The following is an 18,266-nucleotide window of genomic DNA, read 5'->3' as shown; positions in this document are numbered from 1 at the left end:
CAGAGCTCCCATGGGGAAGAGAACCTAAAAACGGAGGCTGGAAGAGGGGATAGAAGTTTGTCCCTGAGCATCCAGTGTTGTGAGCCCCAATGATCACAGCTTTCCCCAGAAGGTTCTAGGTCACCGTGGCACGGTCACCTGCCATCCTGTAAATGGAAATATGCAGAGGCTTTTCAGAGAACAGCCATCTCGCTGTGAAAGGGTAGACTGGAGCAACCATAGGGCAGTATCTGTAGGATAATATTCAATCATAGACCTGTAGCTAGAAAAGGTTATAACTGATGGTATAAATGAAACCACTTATCAGCATGGCCTGTGCTAAAATCCAAGTGTCGCTTTCCAAACTCAGTTTTGGTAGAGGAGTCTGGAAAAATTACTCACCAAACACTCCTGTAATAAGCCCTTTAAGGTGTTTGTAACGCCTAAATTCTCAGAGACTATGGACAAAAGTGCCCAGAAATCCCACGTGTGAGAGTGCTCTAAGAGGGCAGATGTGCTGTGGGGTTTGTACGTAAAGTTCCCGACTCGCTTGAAATGCAGATCTCATCACTGCCTTTGCTGTGGGGATGCTGTGTGCAAAAACATAACATCTCCCTTTGTCTTCTAGCATGCTTCATGATGACCAAGCGAAAAGAGTCACTGCTGCAAAGGCCCTGTGCAGCCCCTTCTTCAGCATTCCCTTTGGTAAGTGGTGTAGTTCCATCCTCCTCAGGCTTCTAACATTGAGGGCAAGGAGCCCTTGTGTCCAGCTGGAATTGTTTTGCCCCTCAGTCTTTCTTCACGTATTCTCCCTGAGTTGGTCTTTTGTGCCTGATGGTGGCCACCGGTCCTCTGCAGCACAGCTGCTACAAGCTTTGCCCATGCTTCCGACTGTGGCCTGTCTCCCTAGCTGGAGGCCACAAAGTGGTGGTCTTTCTGTAGAAGGGCAGGCAGGCGCTTCTCACAGTTTCTGCTTAACTTAGACAAAACCAGCATTTACTGACCATCTTAGGGAACAAAGACGAAGGGTAACCAGTAATATGTGCCTGTTATGGATACTATAAAAAGCCCTTTCGGGTAGCCTTGAGCTCTAGATGCCAGGGTAGGCAAATAGGTTACCTTGTTCCCCACTTAGGCCTGGTCTACACTGGTAAATTAGGCCGGTATAACTACATCGCTCGGGTGTGAAAAATCCACAGCTTCTGAGCAATGCCGTTAAACTTAACTAACCCCTGGTGCAGTCGTTGATGGGAGAATTCTCCCACTCTCTCGTAGAGGCGGATTACCTACATCAGTGGGAGAAGTCCTTCCATCAGGGCATAGGTAATGTCTTTACTGTACTACAGTGGCGCGGTTGCAGCATTTTAAGTGTAGACAAGGCCTGAGTATGAATCTCGGGGCTTTTGAAACACCGTGGGGGGGAGGGCGAAGCTGTCGGACAGTGGCTTCTGTTAGTGCATCATCAAATTACGTTTGTTGGCAGCTGAGCAATGTCAGTAAACTGCCCACTGAAGGCAGCAGTGTGGTCCAGTGGATCAGGCATGAGTGGGAGTCAAGTCCTCCTGGGGACTACATAGCAAATCCCACTGCATGCTGGTGTTGGGGTCACTGCTTTGCTCAGTCGGTACTGCCCTCTTGGATCCAACAGTGAGATTTCCTCTTCAGTTGAAATGGAGAGGCCATCTGCGCCAAATCACATGCTGGGTCACAAGCTTCCAGCTGGAGAGAAGTCAGGAACACTCCTGCCTCTTTGGAGTCTTGACCATCCCTGTGTTGTGTCCAATTACCCTGCCTCAGCCCTCCCCCGCCCCTGGGAACGTCTGTCATTCCCCCCAGGAGCTGCACACATGGCTTTGCATTCTTCTGCTTTAGCTCTTTAGGCAGCACAGCTGTACCCCTTATTCATTAGTGCCAGGGTAAATTATTAGCAGGTGTGGAGACTCTCACATCTGGGCTGGCAAGTGGCTTCTGCTGAGTCTCTGCAGCTTTCCCTGAGCTGTGTGATGTATGAGGTGGAGAGGCTTACAGAAAAGGAAGCTTCTCAAAGCTCAGAGTGGACCTGGAACGTAAGAGCTGCCATACTGGGTCAGACCAAAGGTCCATCCGACAGTGGCCAGTGCCAGGTGCCCCAGAGCAAATGAACAGAGGAGGTAATCATTGAGTGATCCAACCCCTGTCAACCATTCCCAGCTTCAGAGGCTAGGGACACCATCCCTGACCATCCTGGCTAATAGCCGTTGACGGACCTGTCCTCCATGAATTTATCTTGTTCCTTTTTGAACCCTGTTATAGTCTTGGCCTTCACAACATCCTCTGACAAAGAGTTCCACAGGTTGACTCTGCGTTGTGTGAAAAAATACTTCCTTTTGTTTGTTTTAAACCTTCTGCCTATTGATTTCATTTGGTGACTTCCTAGTTCTTGTGTTATTTACTCCTAGTAACACTTCCTTATTTACTTTCTCCACTTCAGTCATGATTTTATAGACCTCTAGCATATCCTCCCTTAGTCATCTCTCTTCCAAGCAGAAAAGTCCCAGTCTTATTAATCTGTCCTCTTTTGACGGTCATTCCATACCCCTAATAATTTTTGTTGCCTTTTTTTTCCCAATTCCAATACCTCTTTTTATACGGCATGCAATATTCAAGATGTGGATGTACCATAGATTTATATTGAGGCAGTATATTTTTATTTTATGATATTCTTATTATCTATCCCTTTCCTAATGATTCCCAACATTCTGTTTTCTTTTTTTGACTACCACTGCACATTGAGTGGATATTTTCTGAGAACTATCCACAATGACTCCAAGATCTTTCTTGAATGGTAACAGCTAATTTAGACCCCATCATTTTATACATATAGTTGGGATTATGTTCTCCAATGTGCATTACTTTGTGTTTATCAGCATTGAATTTCATCTGCTATTCTAGTGCCCAGTCACCCAGTTTTTAGAGATCCTTTTGTAGCTCTTCGCAGTCTGGCTGGGACTTAACTATCTTGAGTAGTTTTGTATCATCTGCAAATTTTGCCATCTCACTGTTTTACCCCTTTTTCCAGATCATTTATGAATATGTACAGACCCCTGGGGGTCCCCCTATTTACCTCTCTCCATTCTGAAAACTGACCATTTATTCCTACCGTTTAACCAGCTACCAGTCCATAAAAGGACCTTCACTGTTATTCCCTGACAGCTTATCTTGCTTAAGAGCCTTTGGTGAGGGACCTTGTCAAAGGCTTTCTGAAAATCTAAATATACTATATCCACTGGATCCTCCTTGTCCACATGTTTATTGACCCCTCCCTCAAAGAATTCTTGTAGACCTTGGTAGAACACCTTGGTTTGTGAGGGCTCAGGCCGGTAGCTTCATTCGAGCTGGCAGCCTTGGGCTGAGGACAGCTGCTCTGGGCAGGCTCGGTGCCTGGCTGGTTGGGGAGCATGTTCACACTTTCCCTGTTTTATGGGGGATTTGGGCTGCATTTGAAGTAGTATCTCCCCAGCTAGCTGGGAGTGCTCTGCCTAGCAGACTCCTTGAGCCAGGACTCCTCCCACTTTTAGAGAGTACAACTTCTGCATCTCAGGGTCATTTTTGGCCCTTTCCTGCTGAAAGACAGCGGCAGGCTCTAGATGGCTCTTCTGTCCACCTGCCCCGGAGGGCATTAAGGTCAGACTGCGCAACAGCTCTTGAGCCCAGAAGAATGAAGGCATGTGTATGTGAAGGTTTGGGCCTTTGGGAAGGCAAGGAGCTTTGATGCATTGACATTAGGGCATTGTGGTTAAAGCACTGGACTGCGACCCGGAAGATCCAGGTACTGTTTGTGGCTGGCCGAAGGTTTCCTACGTCACCCTGGGCAAGTATCGTAATTTCTGTGACCAGTTCTCCATATGTAAAATGGGGCTCATACTTCAGAAGAATATAGCTATAACTGCTTGCAACACTTCAGCTCTAGGGCTGTGTAAGACCTAGTGTAGGCTCATAGCATTTTAAGGCAATTAGGACCCTCTGGGCTGCCCACCTGATAACACACGCCATATGGTTGCGCTAGAGTAGATCTTTTAGAAGGCCATCACTTAGTCATGCTCTAAAGACTCCAAGGGCAGGAGACCCCAGCCCAGCCCGTGTAAGTTGTTCCAATGGCTCAGCACCCGAGGTGTTTCAAAACACTTGTCATATTTTCAGTTTGAAATTTAGTGATTTCCATTTCCAGCTGGAGAATCTTGTTCTGCCTTTTTGTCAGGGCCAGCTCTAGGCACCAGCGAAACAAGCAGGTGCTTGGGGCTGCACATTTCTAGGGGCAGCATTCTGGCGCCGGCCATCATAGGTGCCGACTCCGGGGCATGGGGGAAAAAGTGCCCTCGCCACCCCAGCTCACCTCCACCTGCTCCCCCAAGCGCGCCGCCTCCACTGCTCTTCTCCCCCCTCCCTCCCAGGCTTGTTGTGCGCGAAACAGCTGTTTTGCACAGCAAGTCTGGGAGGGAGGAGAAGCCGAGCGGCGGGTGGTGGAGTGGAGGTGAGGTGGAGTGGGGAACGGTTCCTTTACCCCCCCATTACTTCCTGCACCCCACAACCCTAGCTCACCTCCGCTTCGCTTGCTCCCCTGAACACGCCGCTGCACCGCTTCTCCCTGTTTCCTCCCAGGCTTGCCGCATGCTAAACAGCTGTTTCATGCAGCTGGGCTGGGAGGGAGGGAGGCGAAGCTGAGCAGCGGCCGCTGGGGGAGGGGGCACTGGTGGAGCGGAGGTGAGCTGGAGCGGGGAGTGGTTCTCTATACCCCGTTACTTCCTGCGCCCCCCCCGCTCCGCCTGCTCCCCTGAATGTGCTGCTGCTCCGCTTCTCCGCCCTCCATTGCCTGAGAGGGAGTGGGGAGAAGCGGAGCGGCGGCACACCAGGGGGAGCAGGCGGAGTGGAGGTGAGCTAGGGTAGGAGGTCATGGAGGCCCCCAGGAAGCAATGGGGAGGGAAATGCTACATGCCCGGGGGAGGAGGCGGGGCTGGGGATTTGGGGCAGGGGTTCAGAAGGGGTGGAGTTGGGGAGGGGCCGGGGGGCATGAAAAAAGGGTGGGGGCGGCCAAAAATTTTTTTTGCTTAGGGCGGCAAAAATCCTAGAGCTGGCCCTGCTTTCTGTCTGATAGATTAAAGAACCTGCTGCTCTCAGGAGCCTTCTCCCTGTGCAGGGTTCATCTACGCTGCACTGAAAAGCCTACAGCACTGAGTCTCAGAGCCAGGACAACTGACTCGGGCTAAAAATAGTAGTGTAGACACCTGGACTCTGAGACCCAACCATCTCATGGGATTTTGGAGCCTGGGCGCCAGCCCAAGCCTGAGTGTTTGCTCTGCAGTTTTTAGCCCTGCAGCCTGAGCCCCAGGAGCCCGAGTTAGCTGACCCAGGCCAGCTGCAGCCATGCCCATGAGTCTTTTGTTGCAGGGTAGGTATATCCATAGGGACTTGTAGGCCATGATCAAGTCATCTGCTGACCTTTTCTTCAGTAAACTAGACAACTGTTAGGTCAGCTTTCCAGACCTCAGATTATCTTTGTAGCTCTGTTCTAAACTTCTCCATTTTGTAGCATCCTTTTTTGAGGTGTGGACACCAGAACTGGATGCAGTATTCCAGTATGGCCTGGTGCCATAGAACATGAGGTGGTCCAGGGCTTCTGCGTTGTCAATGTAGGAAAGAGACTGGCACACCTACTGAGGCCGCCTGGCAGGTTGGCATGTTGGTGCCAAGCAGCAGAGATGCTCCATCACAGCAGTGTTACTAGGCTCTAAAGTGGTGAGCCTCTGGAGAAATGCCCAGGGGCTGAGGCCTGAACTGTCTTCTGAGACATCTAGTAGCTATCACCATTTAAAGCATCATCCTCACTTCCCCAGGTTCTGAGGTGCCCACCAGCTGAGGCTTTTCTAGCCAGAGCAGCAGTACAATGTCCTTTGAAGTGCTGGACAGTGGGAGGCAGCACGGATACATCTGTGGTCATCCCGTCAGGCTGTCTCCCCCTACATACCAGCCAGGCTGAGCTACAGTAATGACTTGACAGGAGAAGTCAGCTGAGCCCCTAAGAGCCAGGCTGCTGCACCCAGATCTGTCGGATTCTGCTCTCAGATGAGCATGGAAAGCAGAGATGCAAGGCTTTCCAGCACCAGGAAACAGGCTGCAAGAAATCCACCTTCCCTGGGCCACCACCACATGGGAGCTATGTAACCTCTCCAGGAGTCTAGACCAGTGCATATTTCATTAACAAAGCAACTGAACAGCCCTGGGACCCATTTCAGTCAGTGTGTAAGTGGCAGCTCTTCACCATCAAAACTCCCAGTGCCTGACTCATTGAAGTCTTGGGCACCATGTGGAGGCAGAGCCTCCTGAGAACGACAGCAGTGGGAATCCAGGAGGGCATGGTATTGAAGACTTCCCAACAGGAAGAATTGTGGATTTCCTTTGCTTAGCGAAGCACAGACACTCGCAGTCTGGAATTAGGAGTTGCATTCCATGGAATTGTTCAAGGGGCTGCGCATTGTGAGGTCTGCAGGGGCCCCACTTGGGATGAAGCATTGAAGATTTCAGCCTGCGAATGTCTTAGGCTTGGTGTTTGATGCCTTTGTCCTATTGATGGAGCAACAGAAGCACCCCTTCCCCACCAAGACACTGACTCAGGATAGTAGACCAATGACTTCTTCCATGTCCTGGTGCCATGCAGGGTGAAGTTTTAGGAGTATGTGTATCTGTTGCCTTGGGTCACTGACAGAACTCCAGAGGGACCAGCAACTCAACAGTCCGCTCCCAGTGATGTTTTACCCAGTGACCGCTCTGTCTTCTGGGATCACTGTGTGGCTGGTAGGTCAGCGCTTCAGACTTTGATTCCTATATTGCAGTTCCATTATAGCTTAGTTCCTAGCTCTGCTTCTTGTGACTGTCTGGTGGTATTCAAAGCCTTCCTCCTCCTGTTTGCATGGTGTAAGGCAGTGCTGCAGAAGGAAGCATTGATTGGTGCTTTCTTAGATAGTTAATCTAGAAGATCTCTTGAAGCTTTCGCTTTCACTTTTGACACAGCTGGGTCAGAGCTCCCTACAGTCCAGTTTTGCTGGGAAGTTGGCTTCACTGGAGATAGACTTGTTATCTACAATCACACTGTGATTCCCTCACTCCACAAATCAGTTCATTTTGCTGGAGCTACCTATGGGTAGAGCCCTACCAAATTCACAGCCATGAAATCTGGTCTTTTGTGTGCTTTTACCCAATACTATACAGATTTCATGGGGAGAGATGAGCATTTCTCAAATTGGGGGTCCTGACCCAAAAGAGAGTTGCGGGAGAGTCACAAGGTTATTTTAGGGTGTCATGGTATTGCCACCGTTACTTCTGTGCTGCCTTCAGAGCTGGGTGGCATACCATACCATGTTACCCTTATTTCTGTGCTGCTGCTGGCAGCGACTCTGCCTTCAGAGCTGGGCTCCCAGCCCCTGCAACCCCTCTCCAGCTGCTCAGCTCTGAAGGCAGCACTGCCGCCAGCAGCAGTGCAGAAGTAAAAGTAGCAATACTGCAACCTCACCTACAATAACCTTGCAACCCCTCCACAACTCCTTTTCGGGTCAGGACTCCTACAATTACAGCACCATGAAATTTCAGATTTAAATAGCTGAAATCATGAAATTTACCATTTTAAAAACCTTATGACCATGAAATTGACCAAAATGGACCATGAATTTGGTAGGGCCCTACCCATGGGTATGGTACTATTTGCTGTGAACTGTATTGTGGGCTGGCCCCTCCTTAAGACAGGGACTGAGGTTGGAGACACTTATTAGCTAGCTCCTGAACTAGGCAACAGTGGGTCTCTGGAAAAATGCCATTTCTGTCATTTACATGTAGGAGGAGCTGCTAGTTGACTGTTCATGGTACTGGGCTGTTCCATGCAGTCTCTGCATCCTGTGTCCAGCAGAAAAAGATGCGCCTATATTCCTGTTCTCCACTTCCTTGGTAGCATGGGTCCTGTCCAGGAGTGAGACACTATTTAAGCAGCCCTTCAGTTCTGTATTTATCTGAGTGTTGCCTCTCAGTTAGGCTGCAGGTGTCAGTGACTGGTCCCATAGCAATGAGGGAATGATCACAGCATCAATCAGCATCTGGATACATCCAGATCAGCAGTGCCTCCTGTTAAGTCAAAGCTCTCTGAGCATGGTATTACATGCCTTGTAGCTTCCTGCCACCCATGAAGGAGTCTTCCAGGTCACAAGGGAGAATTCATGGGGTGTAGTACCACCCAACCATGTCTGACTCGGGCCAGTGAGTCAGTACCCTCGCATAGATGTTGAGTGTCTGGTTTGAGAGGTTCATACCAAGAAAGCAGGACAGTCAGCGAGCTATCTTAAGTGCCTGTACACAAATGCGAGAAGCCTGGGAAACAAGCAGGGAAAACTGGAAGTCCTGGTACAGTCAAGGAATTATGATGTGATTGGAATAACCAAGGCTTCGTGGGATAACTCTCATGACTGGGGTACTATCATGGATGGATATAAACTGATGTTCAGGAAGGACAAACCGGGCAGAAAAGGTGGGGGAGTTGCATTGTACATGAGAGAGCAGTATGACTGCTCAGAGCTCTGGTATGAAACTGCAGAAAAACCTGAGCGTCTCTGGATTAAGCATAGACATGTGAGCAACAAGGGTGATATTGTGGTGGGAGTCTACTATAGGACACAAGACCAGGGGGTTGAGGTGGATGAGGCTTTCTTCAGGCAACTAACAGAAGTTACTAGATCACAGGCCCTGATTCACATGAGGGACTTTAATCACCCTGATATCTGCTGGGAGAGCAATACAGCGGTGCACAGACAATCCAGGAAGTTTTTGGAAAGTGTAGGGGACAATTTCCTGGTGCAAGTGCTGGAGGAACCAACTAGGGGCAGAGCTCTTCTAGAGCTGCTGCTCACAAACCGGGAAGAATTAGTAGGGGAAGCAAAAGTGGATGGGAACCTGGGAGGCAGTGACCAGGAGATGGTTGATGTTAGGATATAGATATTCAGGCCTATCTATAAAGGTTTATACTTTAAGAAGTTAGGTGTATTCTTATCACTTAGCTAGTTATAGAGATATAAAAGAAAGAATCAAAGATCACTGTCTGTGTAATGACCTTCTCTTACTGTGACAGGCTAAGGCCTTCAGCTAAGATGTAGTTGGGCAGCCATAAGCTGGGAAGTGCATGGTCACATCCTCACATTCCAAACTAGTCACATTGAAATAAGGTGCTATTGGGCTATTAGGAATACAATCCTGTCCTGATATTCCTCTCACTTCCAGAGAAAGGGAAGAGCCTAAAAGATGTAAAAGGAAACTTAGTTTGATAGCATCCTGTCTGGCAAGAACTCACTTATCAATAGATGCAGGTGGAAAACCCTTATGTCTGTATAGATGTAGTTGTGAAATCCTCACTTCTGTATTGTTTTGTATGTTTATTTGCGTGGTCTCTGTCTGGTTCTATAATTGTTTCTGTCTGCTGTATAATTAATTTTGTTGGGTGTAAACCAGTGAAGGTGGTGGAATATAATTGGTTAAATAACCATGTTACAATATGTTAGTATTGGTTAGTTAAATTTCAGTAAAATAATTGGTTAAGAAATAGCTATGCAGAACTCAGATTTTACTATATAGTCTGCAGTCAATCAGGAAGCGGAGGGGAAATGGGAACAGGGACTAGGGATGGGGGAATTGGGATCATGTTTTGCTAAAGGGTGAATGGGAACAGGAACAGGCACACAGTCAAGGCTCTGTGGTGTCAGAGCTGGGAAGAGGGACACTAAGGAAGGAAACTGGAATCATGCTTGCTGGAAGTTCACCCCAATAAACATTGAATTGTTTGCACCTTTGGACTTCAGGTATTGTTGCTCTGTTCATGCGAGGAGGACCAGGGAAGTGAAAGGGTGAAGGAATAAGCCCCCGAACAGCTTGGTGCCGTGCAAATAAACATACAGAACAATACAGAAATGAGGATTTCACAACTACATCTATACAGACATAAGGGTTTTCCACCTGCGTCTATTGATAAGTGAGTTCTTGCCAGACAGGATGCTATCAAACTAAGTTTCCTTTTACATCTTTTAGGCTCTTCCCTTTCTCTGGAAGTGAGAGGAATATCAGGACAGGATTGTATTCCTAATAGCCCAATAGCACCTTATTTCAATGGGATTAGTTTGGAATGTGAGGATGTGACCATGCACTTTCCAGTTTATGGCTGTCTAACTACATCTTAGCTGAAGGCCTTAGCCTGTCACAGTAAGAGAAGGCCATTACACAGACAGTGATCTTTGATTCTTTCTTTTATATCTCTATAACTAGCTAAGTGATAAGAATAAACCTACATTCTTAAAGTTTAGGCCTTTACAGACAGGCTTGAATATCTATAGCCTAACAGTCGAATTCAGGATCCTGACACAAGGAAGAAAGGAGAGCAGCAGAATATGGACCCTGGACTTCAGAAACGCAGACTTTCACTCCCTCAGGGAACTGATGGGCAGGATCCCCTGGAAGAATAACGTGAGGGACAAAGGAGTCCAGGAGAGCTGGCTATATTTTAAAGAAGCCTTATTGAGATGTGTAGAAAGAATAGTAAATATGGCAGGCGACCAGCTTGGCTTAACAGTGAAATCCTTTCTGATCTTTAACACAGAAAAGAAGCTTACAAGAAGTGGAAGATTGGACAAATGACCAGGGAGGAGTATAAAAATATTGCTCAGGCATGCAGGAATGAAATCAGGAAGGCCAAATCACACTTGGAGTTGCAGCTAGCAAGGGATGTTAAGAGTAACAAGAAGGGTTTCTTCAGATATGTTAGCAACAAGGTGGTGGTCTAGGAAAGTCTGGGCCCCTTACTGAATGGGGGAGGAAAGCTAGTGACAGAGGTTGTAGAAAAAGCTAATGTATTCAATGCTTTCTTTTTGCCTCTGTCTTCACAAACAAGGTCAGCTCCCAGACTGCTGCACTGGGCAGCACAGTATGGGGAGGAGGTGACCAGCCCTCTGTGGAGAAAGAAGTGGTTCAGGACTATTTAGAAAAGCTGGATAAGCACAAATCCATAGAGCCAGATGCTCTGCATCCGAGGGTGCTAAAGGAGTTGGCGGATGTGATTGCAGAGCCATTGGCCATTATCTTTGAAAACTCATGGCGATCGGAGGAGGTCCTGGATGACTGGAAAAAGGCTAATGTAGTGCCCATCTTTTATAAAAGGGAAGGATGAGGATCCGGGGAGCTATGGGCCAGTCAGCCTCAGCTCAGTCCCTGGAAAAATCAAGGAGCAGGTCCTCAAGGAATCAATTTTGAAGCACTGAGAGGAAAGTGATCAGGAACAGTCAGCATGGATTCAACAAGGGCAAGTAATGCCTGACTAACCTAATTGCCTTCTATGATGAGATAACTGGCTCTGTGGATGAGGGGAAAGCAGTGGACATATTTATTCTTTGACTTTAGCAAAGCTTTTGATATGGTCTCCTACATTATTGTTCCAGCTAGTTAAAGAAATATGGGCTGGATGAATGGACTATAAGGTGGATAGAAAGCTGGCTAGGTTGTCAGGCCCAACGGGTAGTGGTCAATGGCTCCATATCTAGTTGGCAGCCGGTATCACGCTACAAGAAGGATGTGGAAAAATTGGAAAGGGTCCAGTGAAGGGCAACAAAAATGGTTAGGGGGCTGGAGCACGTGACTTATGAGGAGAGGCTGAGAGAACTGGGATTATTTAATCTGCAGAAGAAAAGAATGAGGGGGGATTTGATAGCTGCTTTCAGCTACCTGAAAGGAGATTCCAAAGAGGATTGATCTAGACTGTTCTCAGTGGGACCAGGTGACAGAACAAGGAGTAATGTTCTCGAGTAGCAGTGGGGGAGGTGTAGGTTGAATATTAGGAAAAACTTTTTCAGTAGGAGGGTGATGAAGCACTGGAATGGGTTACCTAGGGAGGCAGTGGAATCTCCTTCCTTAGAGGTTTTTAAGGTCAGGCTTGACAAAGCCGTGGCTGGGATGATTTATTTGGGGATAGGTCCTGCTTTGAGCAGAGGGTTGGACTAGATGACCTCTTGAGTTCCCATCCAACCCTGATATTTTATGATAGTTCAGTCTCAGAAAACTCAGGGTTTATCTACAGGAATATTTCATTTACGGTAAGCTGGTGTGTGACTCTACCCCATACTAGCCTGCCGCAGAGTAACTGTCCGTGTTGACCCTGCTGAATCATATATAGTTTATTAGTGCACTTTGATCTAGTCCACTTGAAAATGGAACTCAGTCAAATCACGACAACAAACTGTTCATGGGAATCAGCAGAGTCCACATGGACACTTAGTCCATGGCAGACTAGTGTGAGGGTAGATTCACGCTCCAGCTTGCTGTGAACTAAATTTTCATGTAGACAAGCCCTCGGACCAGTGGTTTATACTAGAGCTCTTCACCTCCACTACATTGGACTGACACTTAAGTGTTCATTACTAAATTGATCATCTTCCTTTGGAAGCAGCCATTGCCTGTTAACTCTTTGTTCCTTCCGCTTACACTCTGGACTGTAGCACCTCCTGACACAGGTCTAGTGAGGTGGTGGTGGTCTCGAGTCATTCTAGGACAGATAGCTGCTTAGCTGGTTAACGTTCCCCTTACATTCTCCATCCTAAAGAGGCTGCCCCCTCCCACTTTAATTGGGAAGGCCCTATGGGTGTATCTTACATGGAATAAAGCCTTCAAAGGAGCTCATCTCCAAAACTCTCCTGGATCCCAACTAGCTGGGCCGAGTTAGAGCTGAGTGAAAGCTCCAGGGACTGCCTCTTTGCTTTCCCGGCTACTGTAACTTACAGATAAGGGCCTTGAGGGAAGGTGGGCCAGACTGCCATGGTCTCAATCTACGATCTGTCTCATAGTCTGTTAGGGAACTTACCTCACCTCATACCTTTGACGGCATGGGCATTTCTTGTTGCTTTAGGGTTTGTTAGAGGTCTTGGTTCTCTTTTGACGACGAACCATTCATTAGGATCTTGCTAGTCTGTGCTGGCCTGCTGGCCTCGCTGATCACACTGCAGCAGGAGTGCACATGGCAGGATTTCCAGTCATCCCTTGAGCTTCTTGTTCTCCAAGAGTGGCAATTTGCCTTTAAAGAAGGGAAGCTTACTTTGTAACTCTGCTCTGTGAAGAGCTCACACAGGGTTCTCACTCACCCTTCCTTCCACCTCCCCAGAATACAGGGCCCTACACTAAGGCAAATTGTTGCATTTTAAAAAAAACAGCACTTTTCTTTTGCCCTTGGTACCGTGAACTGTTCAGTTCTCATGGTGCAGTCGTTCACAGCTGGTCAAGAGGAGTGTGTAGTCCCTCTCCTGTTTGAACGCGGTACCCACGAGTGTGGATCCTGCAGTGATGGTACATACAGAGAAGTAGAATTGCAAGATGAGTAACTCTCCTTTCATTGACAGGGTAGAAGGGCTTTATATCCTGCTGTATAAGTAACACCTGATCCGGCTACCTTGGCCATGGGACCTTTGTCAATGTCTGAATCCAAGCTGAATAGCAATAATTTCAGACTTGATTCACACTGCTGCTGTGCCTTTAAAAGCACTTTCTGCCACTGTCTCTGGGCAAACTAACCTTCTGGCCTTTGGGTCTCACAGGTTGCACTCAAAGCCTTCCTGGAAGGGAGGTTGGTCAATCTGCAGACTGAGGCCAGCTGCACACAGCATGGCTACAGGGTGTAATGCATGTATGTGGTGAGGGGAAACAGAACTGTACCTCCAAAAGTGTAAATACTGATACAGCCTTTCTTCCCTCCCCCTGCTTTCCCATGTAATGCCTTTCCTTCCATGGAACTGGGTGGTGGCAAAGCAGCTCCCCATATTGAAGATCTGGTGATGCTTCCAACTCCAGTGCTAAGGCTGCTCAATGTCTTGAGTGATGCTTCTCTTCAGAGTGAAGAAGAATATGAAGGTTGGTATCTGTATTACAAACTGCAGTGCAGTAATATCGTCGTAGAAATCCACATCCCAGAATGCTGTCGGGATCAGAGTGGGGTGAGAGTTTAGAGGCATAAGGAAAAGGGAGTGAAGAAACTCAGCTGGCATTTGAAACAAGTGCACAGGTACAGGAAGGCTGTTCCAGATGGCAGGAGTTGCAGAGAATTCTCTGAGAAGAGACTGGGCCTAGCTGATTAGAGAGGGTGACCCGGAGACTGGGTTAAGTTCATGGATGGCTAGAAGGGCTGCTTGAGCAGATAACGAATGGCTCAAAGCAGCGCCAGGTGCGTGCATGTGCAGAACAGGGTGGGAGGGAGGGAAGAATGCTGAAATGCATTGAGTGATGTCATTCAGACATCAGCAGAGATTTAAAATAATCTGTCTGCATTGTTGTACGTTAGCAACGTTGTGTACAAAGTGCAGATGCTCAGCGAAAGCTAGGCGAGCCCCCTGGGCGGGGGCAGGTAGGCTATGGGATGAGTGCTCTTCACAAAGACCCTGGCTTGTAGTAGCAGGGTTTCCTCCCTGCTTTAAGTGACATTATAACCCAGTATAGAGCATTCCAGCTTCTAATGTGCAAAACAATCAGTGAGTGCACATACCAGGAAACAGGACTGGCCCCACTCCTGTGAGCAAGCAGTGCAGCCACATGTGTCTAGTCCGTGACACTAGTGCCACAAGTGTTTCCCCTCTGGGGACCCAGGCTCTCACCCTTGTCCTAGACGGGGCTTGTTCCCACTGTGGTGTAGCAGAGACTTGGTGACTGAAGGACCCAGTGCTCTGCCAGACTCTGTGTCATCTGTCTGGAACTGAGACCCCTTTAAATAAACAAGATTTTTCTACTGATGCTTCTGGGACAAGCAGAATCAGTGGGTGCCCCACTGAGTGCAGTCATTTCTGGGGCTTGGAATTCTCCAGGTACAAAAGCCCCCTTGCCATGTATTGGGAACAGAGAGCAGTGCCCCTCCCCAGCCTCCATACTCTCCTGGGTCTGACACCAGGTCACTACTGCCTTCCAGCAGCAGCCTTGTCTAAATGCACCTGTACTGCTCCTGTGGCAATCTTCCAGTCCCCTCCCTCTCCTGGTGGGCAGGCGGGGGGACAGTCAGCACCAGGGAGGCAGACAGCAGCAGGGCTGTTACCACCTCCCAAGTAACAGGGCTATGGAGCAGAAAAGTCATCGAGACACCTCAGCGGCTAGGGAAAAATAACAGTTCCCCACCCCCACACCAAGGCGTGTGGCAGCATCTTCCCTTCAGTGCTTGACTCTTGGTGTAGAAGGTGAAGTTAATGGGTTTTAAGAAGAACTGGAGCATCATGGGATAAGTACTCTCCTGGGCACCATGACAGGATTGCTGCCTATTGTTCATGCAAGAGCGTGGGGTGCCTCAGGACCACCATGTGCTTCAGTGTGCCCAAGGGGGTAGCAGGAGGGAGCTGGAGCTGGACTCTAGGCTCCTCACAGCACCCCAGAGATCCTGTGTTCCCTATGACCTCCCTCCCACCACAGTGCAGAGTTCCGGGAGAACATGCTAGCTGAGCAGATTCCCTGACTCCCCAGATGGCCTCCCTGTTTGCCACCTGTTTCCCTAAGTTCTCCCCCAGGACTCTTGTTTTTGGTTCCAGTCTTGCCTCTTTAAAATCTGCAGGAACTCCTGTGAGCCACATTGAGCACCTGGCTCCTCCTGGGCCTAGCGAGACCTGCAGAAGATCCTATAGATCAGGGGGAGGTGGAGTAGGTATGAAGATATGAAGGGTGGGGAGAGCTGGGTGGCTGCTGTCTGGAATTCCCTTCTGTAGGCTTAGCGCTTCCTTCCAGTATGTGTCCTTGCAGAGCAATGGCAGCCTCTCTGTAGGCTAACCCTGATGTTGCCCCTTTCTCAAAACCTGCAGCAGAAGTTCTGCCAAACCAGGGGACAGCAGGGAATTTTTTCACCAAACTGGAGGATATTTGGGCAAGTCGTTTTTATTGAGATGGCATTTCAGTCCATCATGAGAACTCTCCAGTGCTGGCTTAGCCACGGCCTTGCTTGGGCAAGTCACTTCAGTATCTGCCCAGTCCCTGGCACGCCTTCCCTCTCCCGCCCAGGATTCTCTCAGTCTTAGCTGGGTCGCCACCAAGCCAGCTCTATCCAGATTCCAGCTCACTCAGACGTTGGGACATCTCTGGTGTACGCCGACAAAGAAGGAGAATTAAGTGTACGATGAGAAGTGACTGATCCAGACTCAGTCGGGACTGCTCACGTTCTGCACAGTTGGATTGCCCTAGTGTGCTTTATAACTGGTAATAGTTTGCCAAGCACAGGCCACATGGCTTTCTCTTCCCTCAGATGTGCTGGAAGACATAAGAGAGGAGTGTCAGAAATACGGCCCGGTGGTTTCCATGCTTGTTCCAAAGGAGAATCCTGGCAAAGGCCAAGTAAGTGTGGAGGGGAAGAGGCTTGATATTTATACTACCAGCCTCACTGTCTAGCATTAATCCTGTTGGATGAGGGCAGTGCTGTGCAACTAGAAGTACCCTGGTTCTGTTATGCAGCAGCATGAATTTGGCAAGGTGGCTTAGTGTTTTCTAACCTAAGAGATGCCAGACTAGTTTTAGGGGAGAGTTTGGGGCACAGAGCAGAGGATGAGGAAAGCGGGATATGAGAGGGTGTGTCAAGATGTTCAGCGCCAACTTGCTAAATGTCTAGTACAGAGAAATGAGGAATGGTAGATAGAATCCTAAGTGTCCCTCCCTACAGACTCAGGGGCTGTGAGACCCCTCTCCCCTGCTTTTCTAGTCCCACGGAGTCTGCTGAGGGCACTCTGGAGCTACAGGCAAGGAAAGCAGTTTGTTGGGGATAATTCCTCACTAAGGAGGGGAGGAATAAAGCCAAACTTACCCAGTCAGTGGGTGATGGATGAAATCGCTGGGGTCTGTGACTCAGTGGCAGTGATGCCCTTGTCTCTGTCTTTCCAGGTCTTCGTTGAATATGCAAATGCTGGTGATTCCAAAGCTGCCCAGAAATTGCTCACTGGAAGGATGTTTGATGGCAAGTTTGTTGTGGCTACGTTTTACCCCCTGAGTGCCTATAAGAGAGGGTATCTGTACCAAACATTGCTCTAGCAGCAGCAGCCATCAGGAGAGTCGGCAGCGCTTCTTCCTCATTTCAGTGTGTTCTGCAGTTGAATGTACAAAGAGCTTCCTAGCCCTGCTTTTGAGTAGCTTTGAAAGGAGATCTGCACAGGACAGAACTGGGCTTTTGCCCTCTAGTGCTGCTTTGTCCTGTACAAAGGATGCCCAGGCGGCTTTAAAATGATCTGTGTTCTGCTTGTTTGGTTACATTAGAGATGTGGTTCTTGCCTACCCTGGAAGGCTCTCCAGTGACTGGAGTAAGTAGTGACATTGCCATTACAGGAGACTCAATATCTAAGTCGGGTTCAGACTGTTAAAAATGTCACTTGTGTCTTGACACTAATGATCGACTAGTGTTTTTGGAAAGGATCTCTGTTAAATATTCATCGCGGAGTGAGAACCCTCCCCATACACATGCTCTGAGACACCCAGGAGCCCTCCAGCAAGAACAGGAAAGACTACACTTTTTTTTCCTGTTATCTAAGGTAGAAAGACAAGCAGAAGCCCCTGCATCTCTGGGGTGGGTGGAGGAGGCTTCAGGTCTTTACACCCCATAAAGTAGTGGCCATCTGGCCTGTGAAGTTATGCTGTCACTGACAGCTGGCCCAGGGAGACCAGTAAAATTTCCTCCACTCTAGTGTCAGCTGTTGTCTTCTTGGGAAACTGATTGTCAGTGTCAGTGAAGGCAAACTGCTGTCTGAGTGCAGGGCACCTGCAGCAACGTGAGTTCACTTGTATGGACAGGCTGGGCGAATGTGGAATCCATTAAGCATCTTCAGGGAAAGGACCAGTGTTAGTCCTGACTCCTGTAACACCATGTAATCTAGAGGTTACACATTGCCTGTAGTATGGACATCCATTGCTCTTCGTATCTGTGCAAAAGAGTGCATAGTCCAGAGGCATTCCCGAGCCAGCAGGATTCTGTAAAGGCCTGCTAGAGCACACAGCATTCCTTTCAAGAACTCAGCAGGATGTCTATTCTGAAGACTTTCAAGGGAGAGCAAATTTGTACCTGTTGTCATTTCCTTGTTTGGCTTCTATTGTAGCATGTGTTTTTGTTGCTTTAGCCAGTGTTGATTTACTGGAATTGTGGCAGTAAGCAGGAAGCACTGACACTTTTGACTCTCCATAGAGTACACAAAGGGCCTGAGACAATACAAGATCCTTTAGAACAAGGATCCTTGAAATAATCCTACCTG

General features: G+C 48.4%; 1 protein-coding gene across 1 annotated transcript in view; it reads left to right on the top strand.

The window, feature by feature from the left end:
* UHMK1 (U2AF homology motif kinase 1) overlaps nucleotides 1–17,704 on the top strand; it is a 30,226-nt gene extending 12,522 nt beyond the window's left edge. Inside the window, exons 5-8 of the mRNA XM_050963292.1 lie at nucleotides 608–684; nucleotides 13,828–13,926; nucleotides 16,283–16,371; nucleotides 16,912–17,704. Of these exons, the coding sequence (XP_050819249.1) occupies nucleotides 608–684; nucleotides 13,828–13,926; nucleotides 16,283–16,371; nucleotides 16,912–17,058 (412 nt within the window). The 3' untranslated portion in view covers nucleotides 17,059–17,704. The remainder of the gene's footprint in view (nucleotides 1–607; nucleotides 685–13,827; nucleotides 13,927–16,282; nucleotides 16,372–16,911) is intronic.
* Nucleotides 17,705–18,266: the final 562 nt, after the last annotated feature.

The sequence above is a fragment of the Gopherus flavomarginatus genome, chromosome 7 (assembly GCF_025201925.1).
Source record: "Gopherus flavomarginatus isolate rGopFla2 chromosome 7, rGopFla2.mat.asm, whole genome shotgun sequence".
Classification (NCBI taxonomy): Eukaryota; Metazoa; Chordata; order Testudines; family Testudinidae; genus Gopherus; species Gopherus flavomarginatus.
Note: the sequence above shows the minus strand (reverse complement) of the source record. Positions and strands in the feature narration are given on the sequence as shown.